The sequence below is a fragment of the Micropterus dolomieu genome, linkage group LG21 (assembly GCF_021292245.1).
Source record: "Micropterus dolomieu isolate WLL.071019.BEF.003 ecotype Adirondacks linkage group LG21, ASM2129224v1, whole genome shotgun sequence".
Taxonomy (NCBI): domain Eukaryota; kingdom Metazoa; phylum Chordata; class Actinopteri; order Centrarchiformes; family Centrarchidae; genus Micropterus; species Micropterus dolomieu.
In genome coordinates, this window is record NC_060170.1 from 21,148,012 (window position 1) to 21,169,155 (window position 21,144).

A 21,144-nucleotide genomic window follows, 5' to 3' on the forward strand; every position below is an offset into this window, starting at 1 on the left:
TTCTGTGTGTTTGTATAAACCAGATCGTCTGAGTCCTCCATTAGACATCCAGCTGGAGACAATCAACTGTACCGCCTTTAGTGTACGATGGAAGATGCCCCGGCGACATGTGAGCACCATCACAGGATACAAGGTAGTCACAAACTGTGATTTTACATGAAATCATAAAACAGATGTGGCAATACTCTATGTATTATTTTCATTTGAGTGTGACTGCTAAATTTTATGGCAGATATTAAACAATTTTTAATGAAATATAGTTATAATGTGTTCCATTTCTTTCAGTTTTTTTTAACATGTTGTTGATATTAGTCTATTCATATATAGATATAGTATATTTTATATCACCAATAATTGTAATCCAGTTGTCTTTGGTTGTAGGGTGGTTATTGCTTAGGTCTGCCTGCTGCCATTTTTGCATGATGGCCTACTTGATAGGCTACATACTAATTTAAAGAAAATCAGAGGCAACACCTGCTATATTGATCCAGAAAAACTGTTCAAAACTAAGAGAAAAAGAAAATATCTAGCCATGTCCCTCTGCAAGCCACTGATGTGGGTGGGCGCCACCATTTTTTCCCTCTTGCTCTTAAAGTGCCTGTCAAATATGTCCAGCAAGATGGCCTTGAGGACTAGATTGATATTTTGAAATTTTGCTGTTTTGATGGAACCCCTTCACTGCCAAATTTATGATTTTCCTCGGGCAATATAGCTCTGGAAGACATGGTCACAAATCTTTATTTAGTTCCTTGTCACTGGAGTTTTTGCGTGGCTCTAGGGAATCTCTGCATCAAAGCGGGAATTGGTTTTCGTGGTTGACCAAAATGGACATAAATATAATGATATGCAATGATAGATTTGTACTGGTATTGTGTATTGTTTTTGCATAAAGTGGACTGAATGCTGAATTGAAAAAGGAGTCTCTCCTTTCCTTTTTCATTCTGACGTGTCCATCTCTTTTGTTTGTCCTCTTGTATGTTTCATTTAAAAAAATATATTTAGAATGAATAATAATGTCTTAGCAGAACCCAGTTTCCTTCCTTCTTTCCTTTCTTCCTTCCTCTCTTGTGTTTGTTTTGAGTCAACCATTAACAAAGTGTGGATCAGTGTGACTGTGTGTGCTCTGCTTTTGACCATATGTCTGCACTAAGAGGATTAGTCCGCTACCTAGCTTCCCCACGACTCACAGATAAACATGTGCGTTCATTTGGCCAATCACTTTGAAAGTTCATAAATAATCCTGTTTCCTCGTAGTATTTCCTCCTCATTATGCCGTGTTGACATTGTCACTGCCATGTCTTGATAATATAAGAGCTGAAAGGTTAAGAAAATGGTGCTTTGATCCAACATAACAAACATCACATTTATGGGAGCCTGTCAAACCCAACACTTCAAAAATATGTTTGATTGAAACAGTAAGGATATGACAGATTGTCATGTAAAAATGTGTTTGTATGTGTCTTTGTCTTTGACAATCTGTGTATGATTTTCAGGTCTTCTATACAGAGATGAGGAATGGACGCCCAGTGGGTACAGCGTCTTTAATGGAGGTGCCTCTCAGCTTGGACATGCTGACCACTGTGAGTACACTGACTTTTAACCTTTAATCTCTCACTTGGAAATCAGTGGTGAACATGTTTAGAAAGAAATGTCACAATTTCCATAAAAACCACCACCCAAATTTGATCTGCCTCTCCGCTGTGGTATAGCCAACAAAATCTTTGCAGTGCTGCTTTATTAGTACACTGAAAAACAACATGCTTCAAAAGCAGTATTACCCTGATAAGACGTTTATAGATACCTCTGCTCTTATTTTCAAGGGGCAATTTGACGGACAAGCAAGCTTTGTGAGTATCACAGTTACTCTACTTATATTCTGAAATAATTCCCGATCAGTAATTTAGCATTCTCTTCTTCCAACATCTTTCCTTCTTTTTCTTACTGCCCCTTGTATTTTTTATATATTATTTGTCCCCTTTCTCTTCCTCTAGCCATCCACGCTGATGTACTCTTGCTTATTTTTCCATGTCTATCTGTAACTCTACCCTGACTCCCCTATATGCCGCCTTCAAGGATGTGGACATTTTTAACCTAAAGGTGAACACTAAGTACAGAGTCACTGTTGGAGCGTATGGTTGGGCAGGTGAAGGCAGACCAAGCATGCCCAGAGACATCAGCACTGCTTCACATGGTAAGAATACGTGAGTGGTAGGAGCCCATTTTACAGTGGATGCTATTATTTCTACTGTAGTAGTGTTCTGAAGTCACTAATTTCAATTTCTTTCTGTTCCATTAGAAATGTGCATGCCCCCATCTCCCCCCACTCAGCCGGTTGTCATGGCTGTATCTGACACAGAGCTGGCGTTGTCATGGCAGCAAGGAGAGAGTGAGGGAAGCGCACCTGTCCTTCACTTCTTGGTGGCTTACATCAGGTCAGTCATAATTGATTGATCAGAATGCAATTAATAAAACTTTGTTTATTAAACATTGGCCTTTTCCCAAAACACTGCTACCACGTAGCTTATTTAACAACTCACTTGATGGGTCCATTGGTGCAAGTGTTAGTTGTGTGGCCAAACATTGATCAAACCCAAATTCTACTCAGATAGATTTTGGGAAATACATGCATTCACATTCTTGCTGAGAGTTAGAGAAGAAGATCAGTACCCCTCTCATGTCTGTATGGTAAATATGCAGCTGGAGCCTGCAGCTGGTTAGCTTAAGACTGTTTGTATATTTATATCTGTACAGAAACTGAAACTTAAAAAACAGTTGTGGTTTTAAGAGGAATTATCATGTCTGAAGATTCTCCGAAGTGGGTTAAAATCAAGGGCAACTGGACTTGTTTGAGGTTCTGTGCTGGTGTAACTGGCCCCAAGTTGAACTGCAAGGTCCTGACTCGAACGGGAGGCGGACCACTGCACAACCTCTCTGGCTTCTGTTACACTGGGACTATATTTTGGCCGTGTGCAGTGGCTTCTGAGGGTTTTGCTGTCACTGTGAGGTTTCCAGACAACCAGTGGACACTTCCTTTAAAACCAAAACTAAACAACAAACTAAACAAACTAGATGCAACATGTTAATTTGTGAGCTTTAGAGGTTCTAGTAGGGCTTTTGAACCTTTGAAGTGAGTCAAGCTAGTTGCTTCCCACTGCTTCCAGTCTTTATGCTAAGCTAAAATGATTGACTCCTGGCTTTACCGGCAATGTTGATAAGTAGGTATGAGAGTCATATCGATCTTCTCATCTAACTCTTAGCAAGAAAGCAAATAAAGAGTATTTTCCAAAATGTTGAACTATCTCAATTTAAACACCTTCTTATGTATAAGAATAATATAATAAATATAATAAGTAGACACAGAATATAAATTAGGCTTTTTCAACCTTTAAAGTTAAAATAACGGAAGTTTAACAGACTCACATCGTCACAAACCTAATGACTCGACTTGACAAATTCAAAAAAGGACTTGTGTGAGGAAGTTATAGCTTTCCCGACGTTTCTGTGCTTGTCCACAACTTTGATCAACTCAACTTGAGCCTTTTGATTTAAAAATACTTGATACCTTCCAGAGATTAAAAAGTATGTTATTTAAAAAGTGTGCCATGAATCACTTCATTTTCCTTTATTTCATCATGAATCACGAATGCTACTCATTCCCAGCAAGTTGACACCAAATTCCCCTGATCCACTTTGTTTGAACCAATCCAACAGCATCCAATAAAGTTGCAGGAGAGAACCATGAAGAATGTTATGTTGCTACACACCACTTGGAAAAAAATTATACCAAAGATAATTTTGTTTGCATATGCGGGGGTCTAATGACATGTTTACAACTTGAAACACAGAGTTTAGTACTTGGGACTTGGGGCTTGTCAGTCTTGACTTGGGACTTGAGTGCAATGTCTTGTGACTTGCAAAACGATGACTTGGTTCCACCTCTGCTATACAGTAATACATAACACACAGATCTCTTTTACAGTGAATTTCATATGGCCTCTACTGGTCTGCTTAATGTAACCATTTGTGTTTGACTCAAGGGTCAGTTGGGACACATGAAAGAATGAATTTCATTCTCTGCTGGGAGTGTTCAGCCTTACACACACATAAACAGTATATGCACACACACACATATGCCATGTCTCCATGTCCCTAGACGAGTCCTCAGGCTACAGTGTCAAGGAAGTTGAGGTCAGAAATAATTTGCCTGGAGTCCTCTGATGATTTGCCAGACACAAATGAAAAAAAAGTCAGTAATAATTTAAAAATGCCCCTATAATAACTGTTTAAAAGAAAAAAGTTGTAAAGATAGAAAATGAAACAAGCTTAAAAAAACACAGTAGTGTTGCGCTTCATGCAGAGTTAACACCCTGTGACTGAGCAAAGGCAGTGAGACAGAGAGAGAGACAGAGGCAGAGAAACTGTCACTGTGACAGAGTAGACATGAATAAGTGTCTGTTTTTGCAAGCAGGGGCATTTCTTTCCACACAGAAGGGCCATCTCAGAGGCAGATCTTTCTCCCCTTACATCAAAAGAGGCCTTGCTGAAGAGAGACATTGAGTAGTGGTGAAGATGACCCTATTCAACAGATAGTTGTGGCTCCAGGCGCCCAGAATCAGCGCAAAAATATGGCAGCTGGAGATGATAGGCAGGAAAAAGAAAGTTCAGGAGTTCATCATTTAGTTTTTTGCTTCACTGTTTTTACCCAAACCAATGCTCTGATTAAAGCTGAAAATAATACTTAAAGGACCCTGAAAAATTGGAACATAATGAAAAAAACACCCCATCTCAATCAATTGGTTGTTATATTGTGTTTGAAAGATTATTCTGCATTTTCGTGAATATGAATTCTGTATACAGTCTGTAGTAATCATACTCTTTGTAGTCACTTATAGACTTTGCAGGAACACCAGCAGGAGAATTCCTGCAAAATCATATCATCATCCACAATACACATGTTGTTAGTGATTGAAATATCAGAAAACAAAACCTAAACAAGTTATTTTGTCGTTTCACAGGCCAGAAATGGACACGGAGTGGACGTACATTCGTGAGCCCATTGAGACTAACTCCATGGTTTTGAAGGGGTTATTACCTGAAACAGAGTACCAGTTTGTTGTCAGGGCAGTCAACGTGCATGGAGCTAGCCCACCCAGCCAGATCAACAACCCTGTGCGCACTCTCGGTAAGGCCAAATGTTGATCTCTGAGCCAACGTGCTATGATTTGACAGCCAGGAGAGCTCAATCTCAGCTCCCTCGTTAGTCTGGTTTCAATCACAGTTCAAAACAAAGTCAGTTTCAGTTTAGTTTCAACAATACACCCATATAGAACTAAACAGACGCTGCTTATACTTAATTTTTGCATCACCAAAGTTATCATCACAATAAAACATTTATCATGTCCAACCGCACTGTATAAATCCCAACGTTACTGTGGAGACAGTCACAATTTTCTCCCCATAGTGTGAAACAAGTTTTAGAAACTGTATCTCGCATCATTTGCAAACAACATGTAAAGACAACCATTAGAACTTCATTCTGCATTACAAAATGTGCTACCTTTATTGTATCTTCACATCTTACCTTTCTGTCTGACCCTAGCCCAACTTTCTAAATGAAAATATGAAGCTGATAATTTTTGGCCTGGAGATAAAGCACAAAAGATAAAAGATTATAAAAGATGTCACATCTCATGTAATTTCACAATATAATATTCTTGTCATTTTGAATACACTTTTTCCAAATTTCTGTGTTTTGTTGGTCTTTGGGAGGCTCAGAAAACCTCCTCAAATCATCATGTGAAGAGAGTGTGAACACACAAGTGAAAATGAATAAAATCATTTATTTCAGGTCTGACAGTTTGCCTCTTTCAGTATTTGCTTGAATGTAGGACAACACCTGCCAGTGTGTCAGTTGCTTTTCTGACTGGAGCCCTGGATGATGGAGACAGAGAGCAACAGAGTCATTTACTTTATTATTGTTGATGTAGTCCACTGCTGGTGGTACACGGGGGAGGGGGAGAGTCAGGACTGATTGATATTAAAGCACACACACACACACACACACACACACACACACACACACATTCACACAGGTCGTACATACACATACATGCAGCAATGTCTTGATGGATTGAGGACTATGACATTCAAGCAATTTTACCTACAAATTTGTGGGCATAATGTTACTCTCGGGCCTGTGTGTGTGTGATTGTATGTGTGTGAGTGGATGCTTATCAGGCTTTAAGGGTATGATTATATATGACTATTAAAATAAAAGAGCCATGTAGACGCAATCACATTATGACTTTTTTTCTGTGACCTACACACCACGTCGCTGACTCTAGAAAGCTTCTGGTTCACACGTTAAGTCAAACTAGCTGTCAAACCGTTGTAAACTGCTCTGATTGAATTAAGTGCCCTAAGTCCTGCTACACTGCTCAGAGACAGAGAGACAGAGCTAGTGAGGTTGACAGGGAGAGAGATAATATTAGGAAGCGGTTGCTGAGAATGATGGCAATGAAAGTTACATGAAACCAGATCAAAATGAGCCAGTTCGACAGACACAGACAGACAGACAGACGGACAGAAACGAAGAGACAAAGAAGCGTGATTTCTTAGCAGGGGATAAAAGCCGGTTACGTCCGAGTCTCAGCAGATGGGATTAAGGACGGGATGCCAGACCCCTTTTCTGCCCATCCACACCCCTGGTGGATACACACACACACGCATGCACATAATGCATCGATGCTTGAGTGAACAGTGGGGGTGGGCTTGAATGACTGACTGACATACTGTGACAGTTTTTGTGTCTGTGTGTGTGTGTGTGTGTGTGTGTGTGTGTGTGTTTAGAGGTTGGAGACTTGGTGTTATGGATTGTTACACAACAGAAGATTAGTTTGCTGAGGGCTTTTTTGCAATCCCCCCTCCCTGTATGCCAGCACTCAGTATTCAGGATTTAGTGCTGTGCTAATTAGCACTTTAAATCTTGACATCCATTCAGGCTTAATAGTTAAGTTTCTATGAGATATTTGATTAAGTAAACAGTTAACGTATATTTCAATTCCCTTGCTTAACTAGCAGCATAGTGAACTTTGTGTATTTGATACTGTGGATGGGGAAGTGGAAGAGCAAGGAGACAAGAGGGAGGAGGGCATGTTGTAATGTAAGCTAAGATTAGGCTTCCTCAAGGTAGAGTGGATGGCAAGGGGGTTGTCACATTAAACATACACTGTTTTTCCATATTTTTGTACTTTATTTTGTTGAAATTAATTTTTTAATATTTTACACTCATTTTACACAACCTTTACACAAATTTGTACAACATACATGAGATTCAAATAGAAGTTATATTCTTTCATCCAACATATATGTACCGAATATAACATTAATGCAAGGTCTTAATAAAGGGGATAACTAGTTAAGATGTCTTTTATTTATCTTACCGAAAACCAGTCAAGTTGTATTCAGCTTTTTATATTGGAACAATTTTTTACTGATTAATTAAGGAGGTCGGTAAAATACATAAGCTGCAATTGCAGTAGCTAACCAAAAAAACATGTTCACTGTATTCACTATCTGGATTTGTCTTTGTACATTACGAGCTGCCGTTCTGTATCGAGGAGACATGTTTCGGTACGTGCTGCAGCAGCCTGCGTACAGGCTAACAGGTAGAACCACTGGGCCAGAAGCTGTTACCCCTATTTAATGTCTGTGATCATCAAAGCATCATCAGTGATCATGGTCATTCATCATAGGAACGCGGTCATAACCACAGTACAGCCACATCATCTCTTCATATGAACTGGACAGCATGGTTGTTTGTTGTTGGTGCCATTTTCATTGTCATTGTTATTTTTCTGTAATACTGATGGAAATGTTTGATTTTCAAGAAGAAACTAGTAGTTAATTTGGACTTTACAGTGTATTTGTGGTGCCACCCCCATTGCTTCTTGTTCTCTGATGATCTAACCAGCATTTAGTTGTAGCAGACCTAAATTTATTTTTAGTTATGCATTTTAATAAATTTATGAGAATTGATACCCAATTATGAATTCATAATTGAAGATTCATAAAATCAAATTTTTCCTCGTTAAGGGCACCACCGGAGTTGTTATAATCCTAGAGTCTCCGGACCTCTAGGTAGTTAGTTGAATAATTATACAATTATTACTAGTGATCAGTTAGTTAATAATCGCTCAATTATCTTAAATAAGTCAGTCAGTCTCATATCTAAAGGGTCAATTCTCTTGGTAGGAACTAGAAATAGGCAACACACACAGCTCTTGATTATATTACAGTAAATTTATTCTCTAACTAAGGTGATAAAAAGATGGTTGGATACAGGGAACATAAACATTTGCTGAACAATGAGCCTGGAGGTTCGATTGTGGGAAGCATTTGACTCATACGGCATAGAAGAACTAATGAAAGTAAACTAATGATATAATTTAGGAGTTAAAATGGACATATCTGATCACAGATCGTGTGTTAAGTCTTACTGCTTGTCGACAGCCTGCTTTTGGCCTGTTGCACGGGTCCCACGCTAGCTGCCGATCCTGGCTTTTTGCTAGGGATTCTCCGGGGTTTTCCGTGTCTGATTGAAAACGCCTCCTCCGTCTGGCAATTCGGCTGTTTTCAGGTTTCCTTCGTTGTAGCTGGCCACGTGGCTTGGTCTGACCTCGGTGAAGTTGGCTCGACGAAAAGGCTTAAAATGGAACTTGGTCGTTCCTGAATTAGTCCAGTGTAACTTAACGGACTGATAACTTTAACAAACAAAAGAAATAAAGAAAATAAAACAAACTGAAGGCAGATCGATGTCGCGGCACTTCAGGTGTGTAGCTTCAGGCGAACAAAAGGCCTATTTTGTTCGAGCGAGCAGAGCAGAGTGGAAGATATGGCGGGCGCGAAGAGAAGAGAACGCGCGTGGTCGAGTGTCGCTCTTTTGTTGCCTGGGGCGTGGTTCCCCAGGGGGCGTCTCAGGTTTCCCAAGGGACTGCCTTTCTAAACTTCATGTCTAAAGAAAAGAAATCTATTTGCACGTATTATAATCAAATATTTTCCACAATCGAACCTCAATGGTTGAACGGTTGTACTGTTCTAAGCATTTGGTAACAGGAAACAATTGTCACATTATTGGTCAGGATATTTATACATTTAACGGCATTTCCGATGAGGACATGTAATACTTATTTCGTCCACTTGGGGGAGCTCAGGTTCCTTTTTGATGTGGTAATAAACAAAGAATAAGGTCAGTTGCCACGGAAACGTGTGTGGGGGGCCAGTTTTGATAGGCTGTTTAGGGAAATGCCAATGGCTGGTTCGTGTCCCTTTGTCAGTTTAACAGTCAGGCCCCGCGTTATCAGCTTCGGAATCAAAAAGGTGCCAGTTTTATGGTCGGGATAGCACTTAGAGAAAGCAACTTTGACCCCTCCCCTTCTTCTCTGGGGAGGAGAAAGGAATTTAGGGTAGCTCCAAATTTATTCAATGTAAAATGCACAAATCCACACCGTTGTTCACTACATAGTGTATTTACTAACCACTGACTTGTATTTCATCATTCGACCAATTTTTTTTGACTCTTCATCCATTTCACCACAATCGTCCTGTGTTTTTTTTGTTGTTGTTGTTTTTTGTTTTTTACAACTGACATCAAATAATGAAATCTTTAAAAACATGTAAAAAAAAAATCTTGTGTCGTTTTTGAAATCCCAAACAGGTGCATCAGATGTTGGCAGTGGTGATTATGGGCGTTACATCACAGATTCAAGGCTCAAAGATGAAGATGGCTTCGACATTGATGACTCTGATTATGATATATTCATTGAAGAGGTGGGTTATTACGTATCACAGCTGGGTGGGAAAATATTTTAAGTGTTTTTAACCTTGTAAATGAAATTTAACAACTCAAAACATTAGTGGAAAGGAAATTACATGTTTATTACATCCTTACATGTTTATTTCTCTATCATTCTTTTTCTTTAATTTCTGTCCTCTGTCCTTTCACTAGTTGAAGCCACTCCCAGTTACCAATCAGGACAACAAGAAGTCCCAGCTCCGTTCACGCTCTGGTCCGTCGTCTGGTCGGAACGTTGTTTACCGTATGAACACCATCGCTCCCTCCAACATCACTGCCCCTCCTGCTTTCTCCACCACCTCATCCATCTTCCGAGACTTCACAGATCTGGTTTTCTCAACCAGCTCAGAGCCCAGTACCACTACTGACACCACAACTACTGCCCCACTTACCACCACCAGGTAAGATGTGACTTGGTTGACCTTGATATTGGTTTTACTGAATTAATCCGTTTTAGATGTAACTGCTGTTTATCAGTAACTGGATGAGGTAATGGCCTCTCTTTTAAAGAAAAACTTCAACGTTTACAGGTAATTCCTTAAGTTTCTTATTGCTGTTACACTTGATAGATTGCTGTCTCTCCTGGCTTTCTGCTTTCTTCTAAAAGCTACCTACACTTTACCTTTTTCATGCTCTGCCACTTAGTTATTTGATAAAGATGGTGACTGGAGCAGTGAGCTGTCATTCTGTTTGTTGTGATGTACAGCATGTCATTAAGGGCAGCAAACCTTATGACGGTTCTCTTGCATTTAGGTGAACATTATGCTTTTTGCTGTTTGATCTGTTGGATTATTTTCATAAAAATATATCTCCGAGTATCTCTGAGGAAAATGGGCAATTTAGAAATTGAAATGTGCTTCAGTAAAACCTGAGGACAGAGCAGAAAATTGCATTTGAAGGTAAAACATATTTATTAGCTATACCACTGACTATGAGCTGTGAAAACCGTGTTTTCTCTGAAAACGGAACACTAAAGTTTTTTATCTTTCTTCCTCTTCTGATCCACCTTAGAATCACTTTCCCAACCACCACGACCACCCCAACCATGTCCCCCTGGAAAGGTGAGGAACCTCGTGTGTATGACCTGACCTGCGATGATACGGTGTGCCCCCCCGACAGCTTCTGTCTCAGTGATTACGACAGCGGAGGCTCACGCTGCCACTGCAACCTTGGACGAAGAGGGGACACATGCTCTGAGGGTGAGGGGAGTGCCGTTGGGTACAAGCCTTAGTAAAAGAGCTTAGCAGTCAAAAAGTGCTCTGATGAGACAGCTGTCAATTGTGTGGTGTACCACGTCCAACTTTTGTACCAACAAGCATAAATTCATTACATTTTATCCTCTGTTCTTCTTCAGTGGTACCGGTGAACTTTCCCAGGTTCTATGGATACTCTCACATGACCTTTGAACCCTTGAAGAACTCTTACCAGACCTTTCAGATCACTTTGGAGTTCAAGGTAAAGCTCCATCACTTTTTTTTCCACCGCTGTCTTTCAAAAGCGTGAAAAGAGCTTTGAAACAGTTTCTCTGTGGTACAGGCAGACTCTGAGGATGGCTTGTTGCTATACTGTGGAGAGAATGAACACGGCCGTGGAGACTTTACCTCTTTGGCTCTGGTGCGAGGCAAGCTGCACTACAGGTGATGAAATCAGTAACTAACTTCACTCACTGGTTGAGATTCTGACAGGTCTGCCTGGTGGACAAACACAGCATACACAACTTTAAAATTATGTTAACTGCCACACACTGTTGGTTATAAGAAACTTTGATTGTAAAAGATGTGTGTTTTTCAGAAAAAAAAGTTTCATTAATGCCACAAAACAATTATTTTAAAGCATCAAAGAGGAAAACTGACAAACTGCTTGTATAAACCAGTGTATGGGGGATGTAAACAGAACCATGATGGCCGATGTATTTCATTTAGTTTGGAAACATTCATAACTCAGAAATGAATTTTTTTTTTTTTTTTTTTACAGACATTCATAAAACTGTTCCATTTGATTTCATTGTGTCTTGAATATTTCTCTCAGTGTAAGCACAATATATCTTCAGTGAGGCATTAGAACAAGCACATAGAGAATTGTTGTTCTGTGAAATAAGGCGGAAAAAGTCAATAAAAAAATATATAGAGAGATATAAATGGGAAATTTGAGTTAAATAGTTAAAAGATGCGTACAATTTGTGCTTATTACAGCACTTTGTGTCACTCAGGTTTAACTGTGGTACAGGAGCAGCTCAAATAGTCAGTGAGAGTCGTATTGTTGTTGGTCAGTGGCACACAGTCACCATCTTCAGAGATGGCATGAGCGGCTGGCTGCGTATGGACAACGACACCCCCATATCTGGACGCTCACAGGTAACAGTAACACATACAGGTGATAAGATAATGGCTTAACATAATATTTTTCCTATCTGATATTAGATAATTTTATTTAAATATGGGTATCTCTTCTTCTATATGCCAGTGTTTATTTTAATAAAACAGTATGTGAAAGTATTTGCTTTCAGTCCATTCAGTTTGTGGACCAGCCTCAAAGTGTTTTTGCTGTTAAAAAGCACATTTTGTTCTCTTTACTCTTTCAGGGCCAGTACACTAAGATCACTTTCCGCTCCCCGCTGTATGTGGGTGGATCCCCGAGCACTTATTGGCTAGTCAGGGCGACAGGGACAAATCGGGGCTTTTATGGCTGCATTCAAAGTCTGACCATCAACAACAAGGCCGCAGACATCAGACCCTGGCCTCTGGGCAGAGCTCTGAGTGGAGCAGACATAGGTGAGGAGTTTGTGTAATGAATTTGTTTGTCTTTGGCTGCTGCCTGTGGAAGATAATTTGTATCCATGCTACCCATAATGCACTGGATCTTAGGTTGTGGTGCTCAGATAAGTAACAGTTTTAGTTTTGCCTCTGTAAGGGGAAACTACTTATTTTGGACTTACACAAATAATTGTAATAAAGTTAGAGGGCTCCATTTGAATTGGGATGACAACATTTTCTAATTGCCTGGAGCTACTGTCATTTGTGTTTGTTTAAAAAATGATCCTTTGATTAAAGCACCAGGCAGCTGCAGCCTGTAACAAAACAAAAAACATAAGAAAAGATATATATATAAACAATTTATGAAATGAATAAATAAAAAGAAAAAAATGCGAGCCACCACTTGAGATCAAAGAAATATCACAATCAGAAAACAAATGCCTTTTAATAATGGGCTTTTAGGCAATTCATCATTTAAGCAGGAAACAGGCATGTATGGCTAATCATCTCAGAGAATTTTGCAGAACGTTATTTTCTAAATGTGGTAAGAGCTTCAACTATTTGGTGCAAGAAAAAGTAAAAATTGCTTTGAAAGCTGCATAAAATAGCCAAAGCTTTTTAATTTCATGATGTAAACTTTCTGTTATGCTGCAGTAAGCTTAATTTCAGTATGTACAAAACAACAATGTTTATTATCTATATACAGTAGATACACATTGTGAGTGTACCCTAATCACCTTATATCTCCATGCCACTCTGTGCCAGGTGAGTGCAGTGACAGTGTATGTGACCTGGTCAGCTGTGCCAATGATGGAGTCTGCTTTGCAAACCGTGCCGATGGCTACATTTGTCTATGCCCACTCGGCTTCAGGGGAACACTTTGTGAAGAGAGTGAGTCACCTCTATTTTTCTTTTTTTTCTCACACCCACACACAAAAACACACACACTTGTCTTGTTTACAAGAGGAGTTTTATACCACTCTGAAAGTAGAAAGTCAAATCCCTTTGTGGTTTCTTCTTACTGGCTGTCATAGATTGTCACACAGACCTTTTGAGGTAATTACTGAACATTTGAGTGCAATGCAAAGGAAAATTGGTTGAGATGAGGATTATTATTTCATATTTAGAGGTAGTGGGATTGATTGCATGTTAGACCAGCTTTCATGCAATATAACCTTCCACTTTCATTTCCTCCTCCCAATGTCCTTTCTGTCCATTTCCTTCTTTTTCCTCCTCTTCACTCTCAATCATCTTAATGCTTATGCCTCCTCAAATCCTTCCTTCCTGCTCTATTCTCTTCAACTCTTCAGGTTTCTCACTGGCCTCACCTCTCTTCAATGAGACAGTGTTTTCATACGCAGTCATCCCGTGGCCTCAGTCCTCTCAGAGTTATCTGTCCTTTATGGAGTTTGAGTTGACATTTCGACCATCGATGCCCCACGGGACGCTGCTGTACAGTGATGACGCAGGCAGCGGAGACTTCCTGGCTATCAACCTGGTGGACAGATATGTGGAGTTCAGATTTGACTGCGGCTCTGGAGGAGCTATAATAAGGTACTAAACATATGCACTCTCATACTTTTGTCCTTCCCTTTCTTATTGCTAATATATTTTTTAACTACATGGCCTATATTTTTTAATGACCTGTCTCCAGGAGTGAACAGCAAATCGGCCTGGACACATGGCATGAGTTGAGGGTATCTCGCACAGCAAAGAGTGGTATCCTTCAGGTGGACAGCCAGAGGCCGATGGAAGGAATCGCTGAGGTATTTTGTTTGTGTTGTTAAATGCTGCATGATGTGATTTCTGACTACAGGGGGGCAGGAAAACAAACTCATCCACTCTCTTTTTAATTTCTATTCTTTGCACACAATTACACTGAACAAAATTATAAACGCAACACTTTTGTTTTTGCCCCCGTTCATCAGGAACTGAATTCAGAGATCTAAGACTTTCTCTATGTACACAAAAGGCCTATTCCTCTCAAATATTGCTCACAAATCTGTCAAAATCTGTGATAGTGAGCACTTCTCCTTTGCCAAGATAATCCATCCATCTCACAGGTGTGGCATATCATGATGCTGATCAGACAGCATGGGTATTGCACAGGTGTGCCTTAGGCTGGCCACAATAAAAGGCCACTCAAAAATGTGCAGTTCCATCACACAGCACAATGCCACAGATGTTGCAAGTTTTGAGGGAGCGTGCAATTTGCACGCTGACTGCAGGAATGTCCACCAGAGCTGTTGTCCGTGAATTGAATGTTCATTTCTCTACCATAATCTGTCTCTAGAGGCATTTCAGAGAATTTGGCAGTACATCCAACCCGCCTCACAACCGCAGACCACGTGTAACCACACCAGACCAGGACCTCCACATCCAGCATCTTCACCTCCAAGATCACCTGAAACCAGCCACCCAGACAGCTGTTGCAACAATCGGTTTAAATAACCAAAGAATTTCTGCACAAACTGTCAGGAACCATCTCAGGGAAGCTCATCTGCATGCTCATCGTCCTCATCGAGGTCTTGAGTGGACCAACATTCCACAGGACATAATCAACAACCTGGTCAACTCTACATGAAGGAGATGTGTTGCACTGTGTGAGGCAAATGATGGTCACACCAGATACTGACTGGTTTCCGGACCCCCCCAATACAGTGAAACTGCACATTTTCGAGTGGACTTTTATTGTGGCCAGTTTAAGGCACACCTGTGCAATACCTATGCTGTCTGATCAGCATCAGATTGTCTCGGCAAAGGAGAAGTGCTCACTAACACAGATTTTGACAGATTTGTGAACAATATTGGAGAGAAACAGGCCTTTTGTGTACATAGAGAAAGTCTTAGATCTTTGAGTTCAGCTCATGGTGAATGGGGGCAAAAACAAAAGTGTTGCGTTTATAATTTTGTTCAGTGTAAGTTCTGCAGGCTATGAAAGTAACATTTGCCTTTTAACATATTCAGCAGAAGCAAAGCAACATGTCCCCTTGGAGTCACCTGGTGAATGTTGGCCCACATTTTGTCCTCTAGCTCTTGAGAAAAATGTTTCATATACCTCTGCCACTTTAAACTCATGTTACAAAAAAAGGTTTTCACAGTAAATTACCGATTACAAATAAAAGCAAAATATCAACCTTTAGGGTTTCTTCAAATTCTCTCTTTTACAAAGACAGAATTGATCTTTCTAAATGGCACTTTTAAGTATTTAATATGGAAGATCACAGGAAGATGACATAATTAACTAATTTCTTTTCTTTTACTCTCCAGGGAGCTTTCACTCAGATCAACTGCAGTTCACCTCTTTATATCGGTGGAGTACCAGAATATGATAAAACCAAGAGGACAGCGGGTGTAATAAAACCTTTCACTGGAATTATTCAGAAGGTATTACTATATTCACACATAGTGCCTAACAAATGCATTTTGATCATTAATATAAAGTCAGTTTCACTTGGCCTGACAGTTGCTTTGACACTTTGTTTAATAAAGATCATTGCTCATTTTAAAATACTTCTTTGTGTTGCGTAATTGTAGGTCAAAAATCACAATGCATATATCATCTTTACAGCAACTAAACTGATATCTGAGTCAAGTGTCTAATTTTCACAGCTTCTATTCCTTCTTATTCCTCTTTGTCTCCGTCTGTTTCTTTTCACCTGCCCAGCTCATACTCAATGACCGCACTATCCCAATAACAAGTGGCTCCGCTGGTGGAGTTAATGTAGCAAATTCAGCACACCCATGTGTGGAAAGTCCCTGCGCCAATGGAGGGACCTGCAGGCCAAAGTGGGATAGTTATGAGTGTGACTGCCCCCTTGGGTATGACGGGAAGCACTGCCAGAAAGGTAGGTTGTGTGCATTTTTATCAATTTCAAAATCTGGCTTATTTTTTTGGCATACTAAGGCAAGGCAAGTTTATTTGTATAGCACATTTCAACAACAAGGTAATTCAAAGTGCTTTACATAAAACATAAAAGCAACAGGGAAATATAAAAAAAGTTTAAAAGCAACATAGGGAAATTGAAAAAATACACATAATAAAAGTTACAGTGCAGTGTAAAATATTTAATTAAAAGCAATGGTAAAAAGCTAAGAAAAAGAAAACAATACAGTAAATGTGCAGTGTAAGTTATCAATCTAGTAACACATGTTTGGGGCCCTTTTATGCTTTTCATTTAATCAGTTAACATACTATACATACTGTGACTAGTACAGATATAAAATGGGTGCAGTTCAGCAGTTCAGTGTTTGGTTTGGTGGTTGAGTTCAAACAACTGCCATTTTACAGTGTTGTGCGTTGTGATTAGAGAGCATCATATCAGATGATACTTATCACTGAAAGCAATGTGTGGTTTACAAAAAAGAGTTTTGAAGCTGTTGTCATGTGCTTTTATTGGTGCAAATAACAGAGTTTCAGGAGCGGGGCCACACATCAATGACGTCACTCCCGGCATTTCCATAAATACCCACACATCCCATCTCCTCTTCTTAGCTTTTGTTTTGTGCACCCCTCCCGCCCACCCCTTTGTCTGTCTAGTCTCCTCATCTCCTTCTTCCTCTCCACAGGTTTGTGGGGGGGTCCGTCATGCCTGGGTGCTACGGCAAATTTCCCTATCGTAGCTTCCCCACAACATTTTCATATGTCTATTCAGCAACTGCAAGCCTCTTAAATCTTTCTGTTTTGTTAATCAATAAATAATTAAATTTTATATGTTGATTGTGGTCCTTGCTAGTGAAAGGACTATGAGTAAATGTAAGTCTGTTTTTGTCATGTCTGTCTTTTGTGGCAATTAACTTTAATTTTTAAAACTTTAATTTTTAATAATTTGTTTACCAATACCAATGTTTTTTCTCAGGGATACTGTTGTCATATAATGTCATATTAAATGATATATTGGACAACCAAATCCCCTAAGCCTATATCTATGCCTTCTCTGTTTTAATGCTTTCACTGAACAGAGTGTGGGAATTACTGTTTGAACAGTAAGTTTTCTTCTATGAATTCAAAAAGCACATGCACATCATGATAACATGCCTTTGGCAATACATGTACTTTGTTCCTTTCATTTATTTCTCCTCACTTTTAGTCTTCTAGCTCAGCCTGAGTATTTAGGTACATACTGATGCCGCCACCTTGTGACAATATGAAGTAAATACAATGTTTTCTCTACCCAGCTGTGACTGAAGCCATCGAGATCCCACAATTCATTGGCCGAAGTTACCTGACATATGACAACAGAGATATTCTGAAAAGGTTGGTTGTGAAACGAGTGCGCAAATTGGACTGTGATGTTGTTTTGATGATGTTTGTTACTATCACAGCAAAAGTCTTTGTTTTAATTGTGCTTGCAATACATGTTCAGCAAGTTAATTTGTAATTTTCTTTTTCAGGGTGTCTGGGTCCAGAACGAACCTTTTCATGCGTTTTAAGAGCACGGCCAAGGATGGCCTGTTGCTATGGCGTGGAGACAGTCCAATGAGACCCAACAGCGACTTCCTGTCTATGGGCCTTCAAAATGATGCACTAATCTTCAGGTATTTATTTATGTAGGACAGTATGAAGATAAAGAATAATTTCAAGTCAAGGTACAAGTCCTGCAAGTCCTGCTTGGCACGTGGTTGCTGTTCCCTGTCTTTTTTTAATAGAAGGCTAGGGAGATAGGGTCAGTTTAGTGGAAGAAGAGGAAGAGGATGATAGAGAGGGACACTGATCCCACCAAAGGTAGTGAAAGCTAAGCACCTAGTAGAGGCAGAGCTTTAAAAAGACAGGGCCATGAACTGGAAAAGATACAGGATTTCAGTGGGCAGTACCACACAAATGTGAACCCGCTGCAGCCTTTCTAACTACCTCAGCTCCTTGTGTGTGTTTCCATATTGTTGTAGTTATAACCTTGGCAGTGGTGCAGTTAACATTGCTGTCAACGGGACCTTTAGTGATGGGAAGTGGCACAGAGTCAAAGCTGTGAGGTAAGCTCTAAAAAGAATATTTTATTAAAAGTGTGTTGATCACTGTGTTTTGCTTTCATTTAATTTTACAACTCAGACATATATATATATATATATATATATATCTACATGTTTACTGTATTTTTTTTACTCTTTGTACTATATTCCCCTGTGTTGCTGTGCAAACTTGAGTATCCCCTCTCAACAAAGGAACATCTTCTTAAAGCTGCATGAGTTGATTTCTTTGTCCACTTGGGGGCAACAGAACAAAGTTGATATGACGAACAGTTGCCTCTTCACACACCCAGCAGACATGGAACAACAGTAGTGTTTTTTTATAGATGTGAGAACGGTGAGACTGAATCAAAGCTGGGGACTTTAAAACCAAAGCATAGAGCGAAAAGATGCTAAAATGCTCTGTATAGCTGAGGGAAACTGCAGAGCCAGGTGATAATCACTTGTGGTTTCCTGCCTACAAGCAACCCCTAACACATAACACACACACATATATACATTACATAACAGAATGTGTATACTGTTTCTCAAGTTTGCTAATACGTTTACCATCACTTATCACTTATCTCTTCAGAGATGGCCAGTCAGGGAAGCTGACAGTGGATGACTATGGCGCAAAAACAGGCAGGTCACCTGGAAAGATGAGACAACTCAATATCAATGGACCCCTATACGTTGGTAGGAAGAGTTCACAGCTCAAAATCCCATAATGTACTGTGTATGTACTGTAGATCAAACAATGATTTAACACCCGCATTTCTATTTTCTCTCCCCCTTTTGACTGGTTTTCTCTACATTCTCCCCCTGAAGGCGGCATGAAAGAGATAGCTCTTCACACAAACAGACAGTACATCGGAGGCTTATTGGGCTGTGTGTCCCACTTTACACTCTCCACTGATTACCACTTAGCGCTGGTGGAGGATGCTGCTGACGGCAAGAACATCAACACCTGCTCCAACTAGACAATGGCTCCAATACCTGAAGGTCCATTTTCAGCACCATTTTCAACTGGAGTGAACACCTCGGCCAGCTGATTTGCCATCTTGAAACTGACTAACGAGCACCAACTGAAAAACAACTTAAAACAATTAAATTTTAGTCCAACAATCCAGGGCTGACATTGTATAAACTCAACTGACAAAGACTAACAACATTGTTACTGAGTCATAAAAACATTTAAGTGGCTCCTGTGTACAAAGTTATCAAATCAACTCCAGCCTGCCAAGTTGTACGTTTTATTTTAACATTAACAACTTGATGAATTGCTCTGTTTCAACACATGGCAACAGCAAAAACAACCAGAGGATATTACAAAACACAAGTACTCTGGAAAAGGAGAGAGAAAAAGCTTAGCGTTATGGGTAATGAGGGTCTTTGAAAAACTTTTCGGACATTTTTTTCATGGGACGATTCCAATTGTATCGTTTTTTCTACTGTAAATCCTTATTTGATTGCTGGAAGAACCAAGTGATCCGAGGGATCAAGAGTCATCACAAGGGTTTCAGGAACCTGACCTAGAGCAGCTAGCGGAGATAAACTTCTTTGTAGAGGATTTTGGTTTGGGCCCAAGAGGGTTTCTGTTGTTTTTCTTGTGGTGGAATTTCTATTCTTGTTTGTGATGTATTATCAGTCTGTAGACTACATTTCTGACAGCCTGATTGATGTCAATTTTTTCAGAGGTTGCTAGTGTTGAAGAGTGTCAGCTGCACACAATATGTGTTTCTTTATACATTCTTCTTTTAGTTTACATGCTCCTTTTTTTTGGAACTCTCAGATGCTAGTCACATGAAAGTCTGATGTTGATACGGTGAAGCAGACATAACCCTGGAGAAATTGTATGTGACAGTCTTACTATCATTTGACAGAAACCACTGTGGACTTCATCCCTCTAGTCGACCTGCTTTGTAGCTTTTGTTTTCACACCAGAGAAAATACATTTTCTCGTATTTAAGCATTTGCAGTTGAGTGCAGGTTAATAAAGCCTAAGCTTTACACAAATACAATTCTTTTCCCACGAGAGAGCAACACCTTGGTTTCAAAGTTAGAGCTCAGAACAACTCCAGTAATACATTGTCAGATATTAAATGAGTCTGAATTTGTTTGAGAAGAATGTGAGATAGTCATTGGTTGAATGTGGCATTTTCAACAAGTGTGTCAAGTTTGAACGGCATTTCAAATGAGGTGCATCCCATGAAATACACCATGTGACTGTGGAATGTGAATGAACACGAGTGACGTGATCCACCACTGGGTGATCAGTCGGGTTCCCATCCACTGTACAAAATGTAGCATGTATTGGCTGTGCGCAACATGTTTGGTAAATAGCTGTTAACCATAGACTGTAGGAAAACATTGATGTAGCATCTGTGATGTCAGCATATGTGTCTAAAGATACATTTAAAACTTTAAGTTTAGGTTTATGCTTTCTGCCAACTTTGTAAGTTAGTGAGATAATCCAGGTTTCTCTAAAGGCCTGACCTGGTTGGAACTGAAATGGAACGAGCAAGCAGGAACTACCCCGGCTGAGTGTGCACATCCCAAAACATACTATTACTCAAGCCTTAATATAACCCT

General features: G+C 39.8%; 2 protein-coding genes across 2 annotated transcripts in view; both read left to right on the forward strand.

Moving 5' to 3' along the window:
* The first annotated feature begins 1,508 nt into the window (after positions 1-1,508).
* Positions 1,509-20,669, forward strand: LOC123960393 (pikachurin). Its single transcript, XM_046035079.1, has 21 exons — positions 1,509-1,580; positions 2,074-2,191; positions 2,297-2,432; positions 5,016-5,182; positions 9,716-9,828; positions 10,007-10,254; positions 10,865-11,052; positions 11,208-11,308; positions 11,390-11,490; positions 12,063-12,207; positions 12,435-12,624; positions 13,372-13,497; positions 13,917-14,160; positions 14,261-14,372; positions 15,877-15,993; positions 16,274-16,454; positions 17,785-17,863; positions 18,001-18,144; positions 18,493-18,576; positions 19,145-19,248; positions 19,381-20,669. The coding sequence occupies exons 1-21, from the start codon at positions 1,509-1,511 to the stop codon at positions 19,530-19,532; spliced, it is 2,922 nt and encodes a 973-aa protein (XP_045891035.1). The 3' UTR covers positions 19,533-20,669.
* Positions 20,670-20,746: 77 nt separating this feature from the next.
* The window catches only part of LOC123959881 (pikachurin-like), a 2,103-nt gene continuing 1,705 nt past the window's right edge, over positions 20,747-21,144 (forward strand). The window contains exon 1 of the mRNA XM_046034206.1: positions 20,747-20,751. Within this exon, the coding sequence (XP_045890162.1) occupies positions 20,747-20,751 (5 nt within the window). The remainder of the gene's footprint in view (positions 20,752-21,144) is intronic.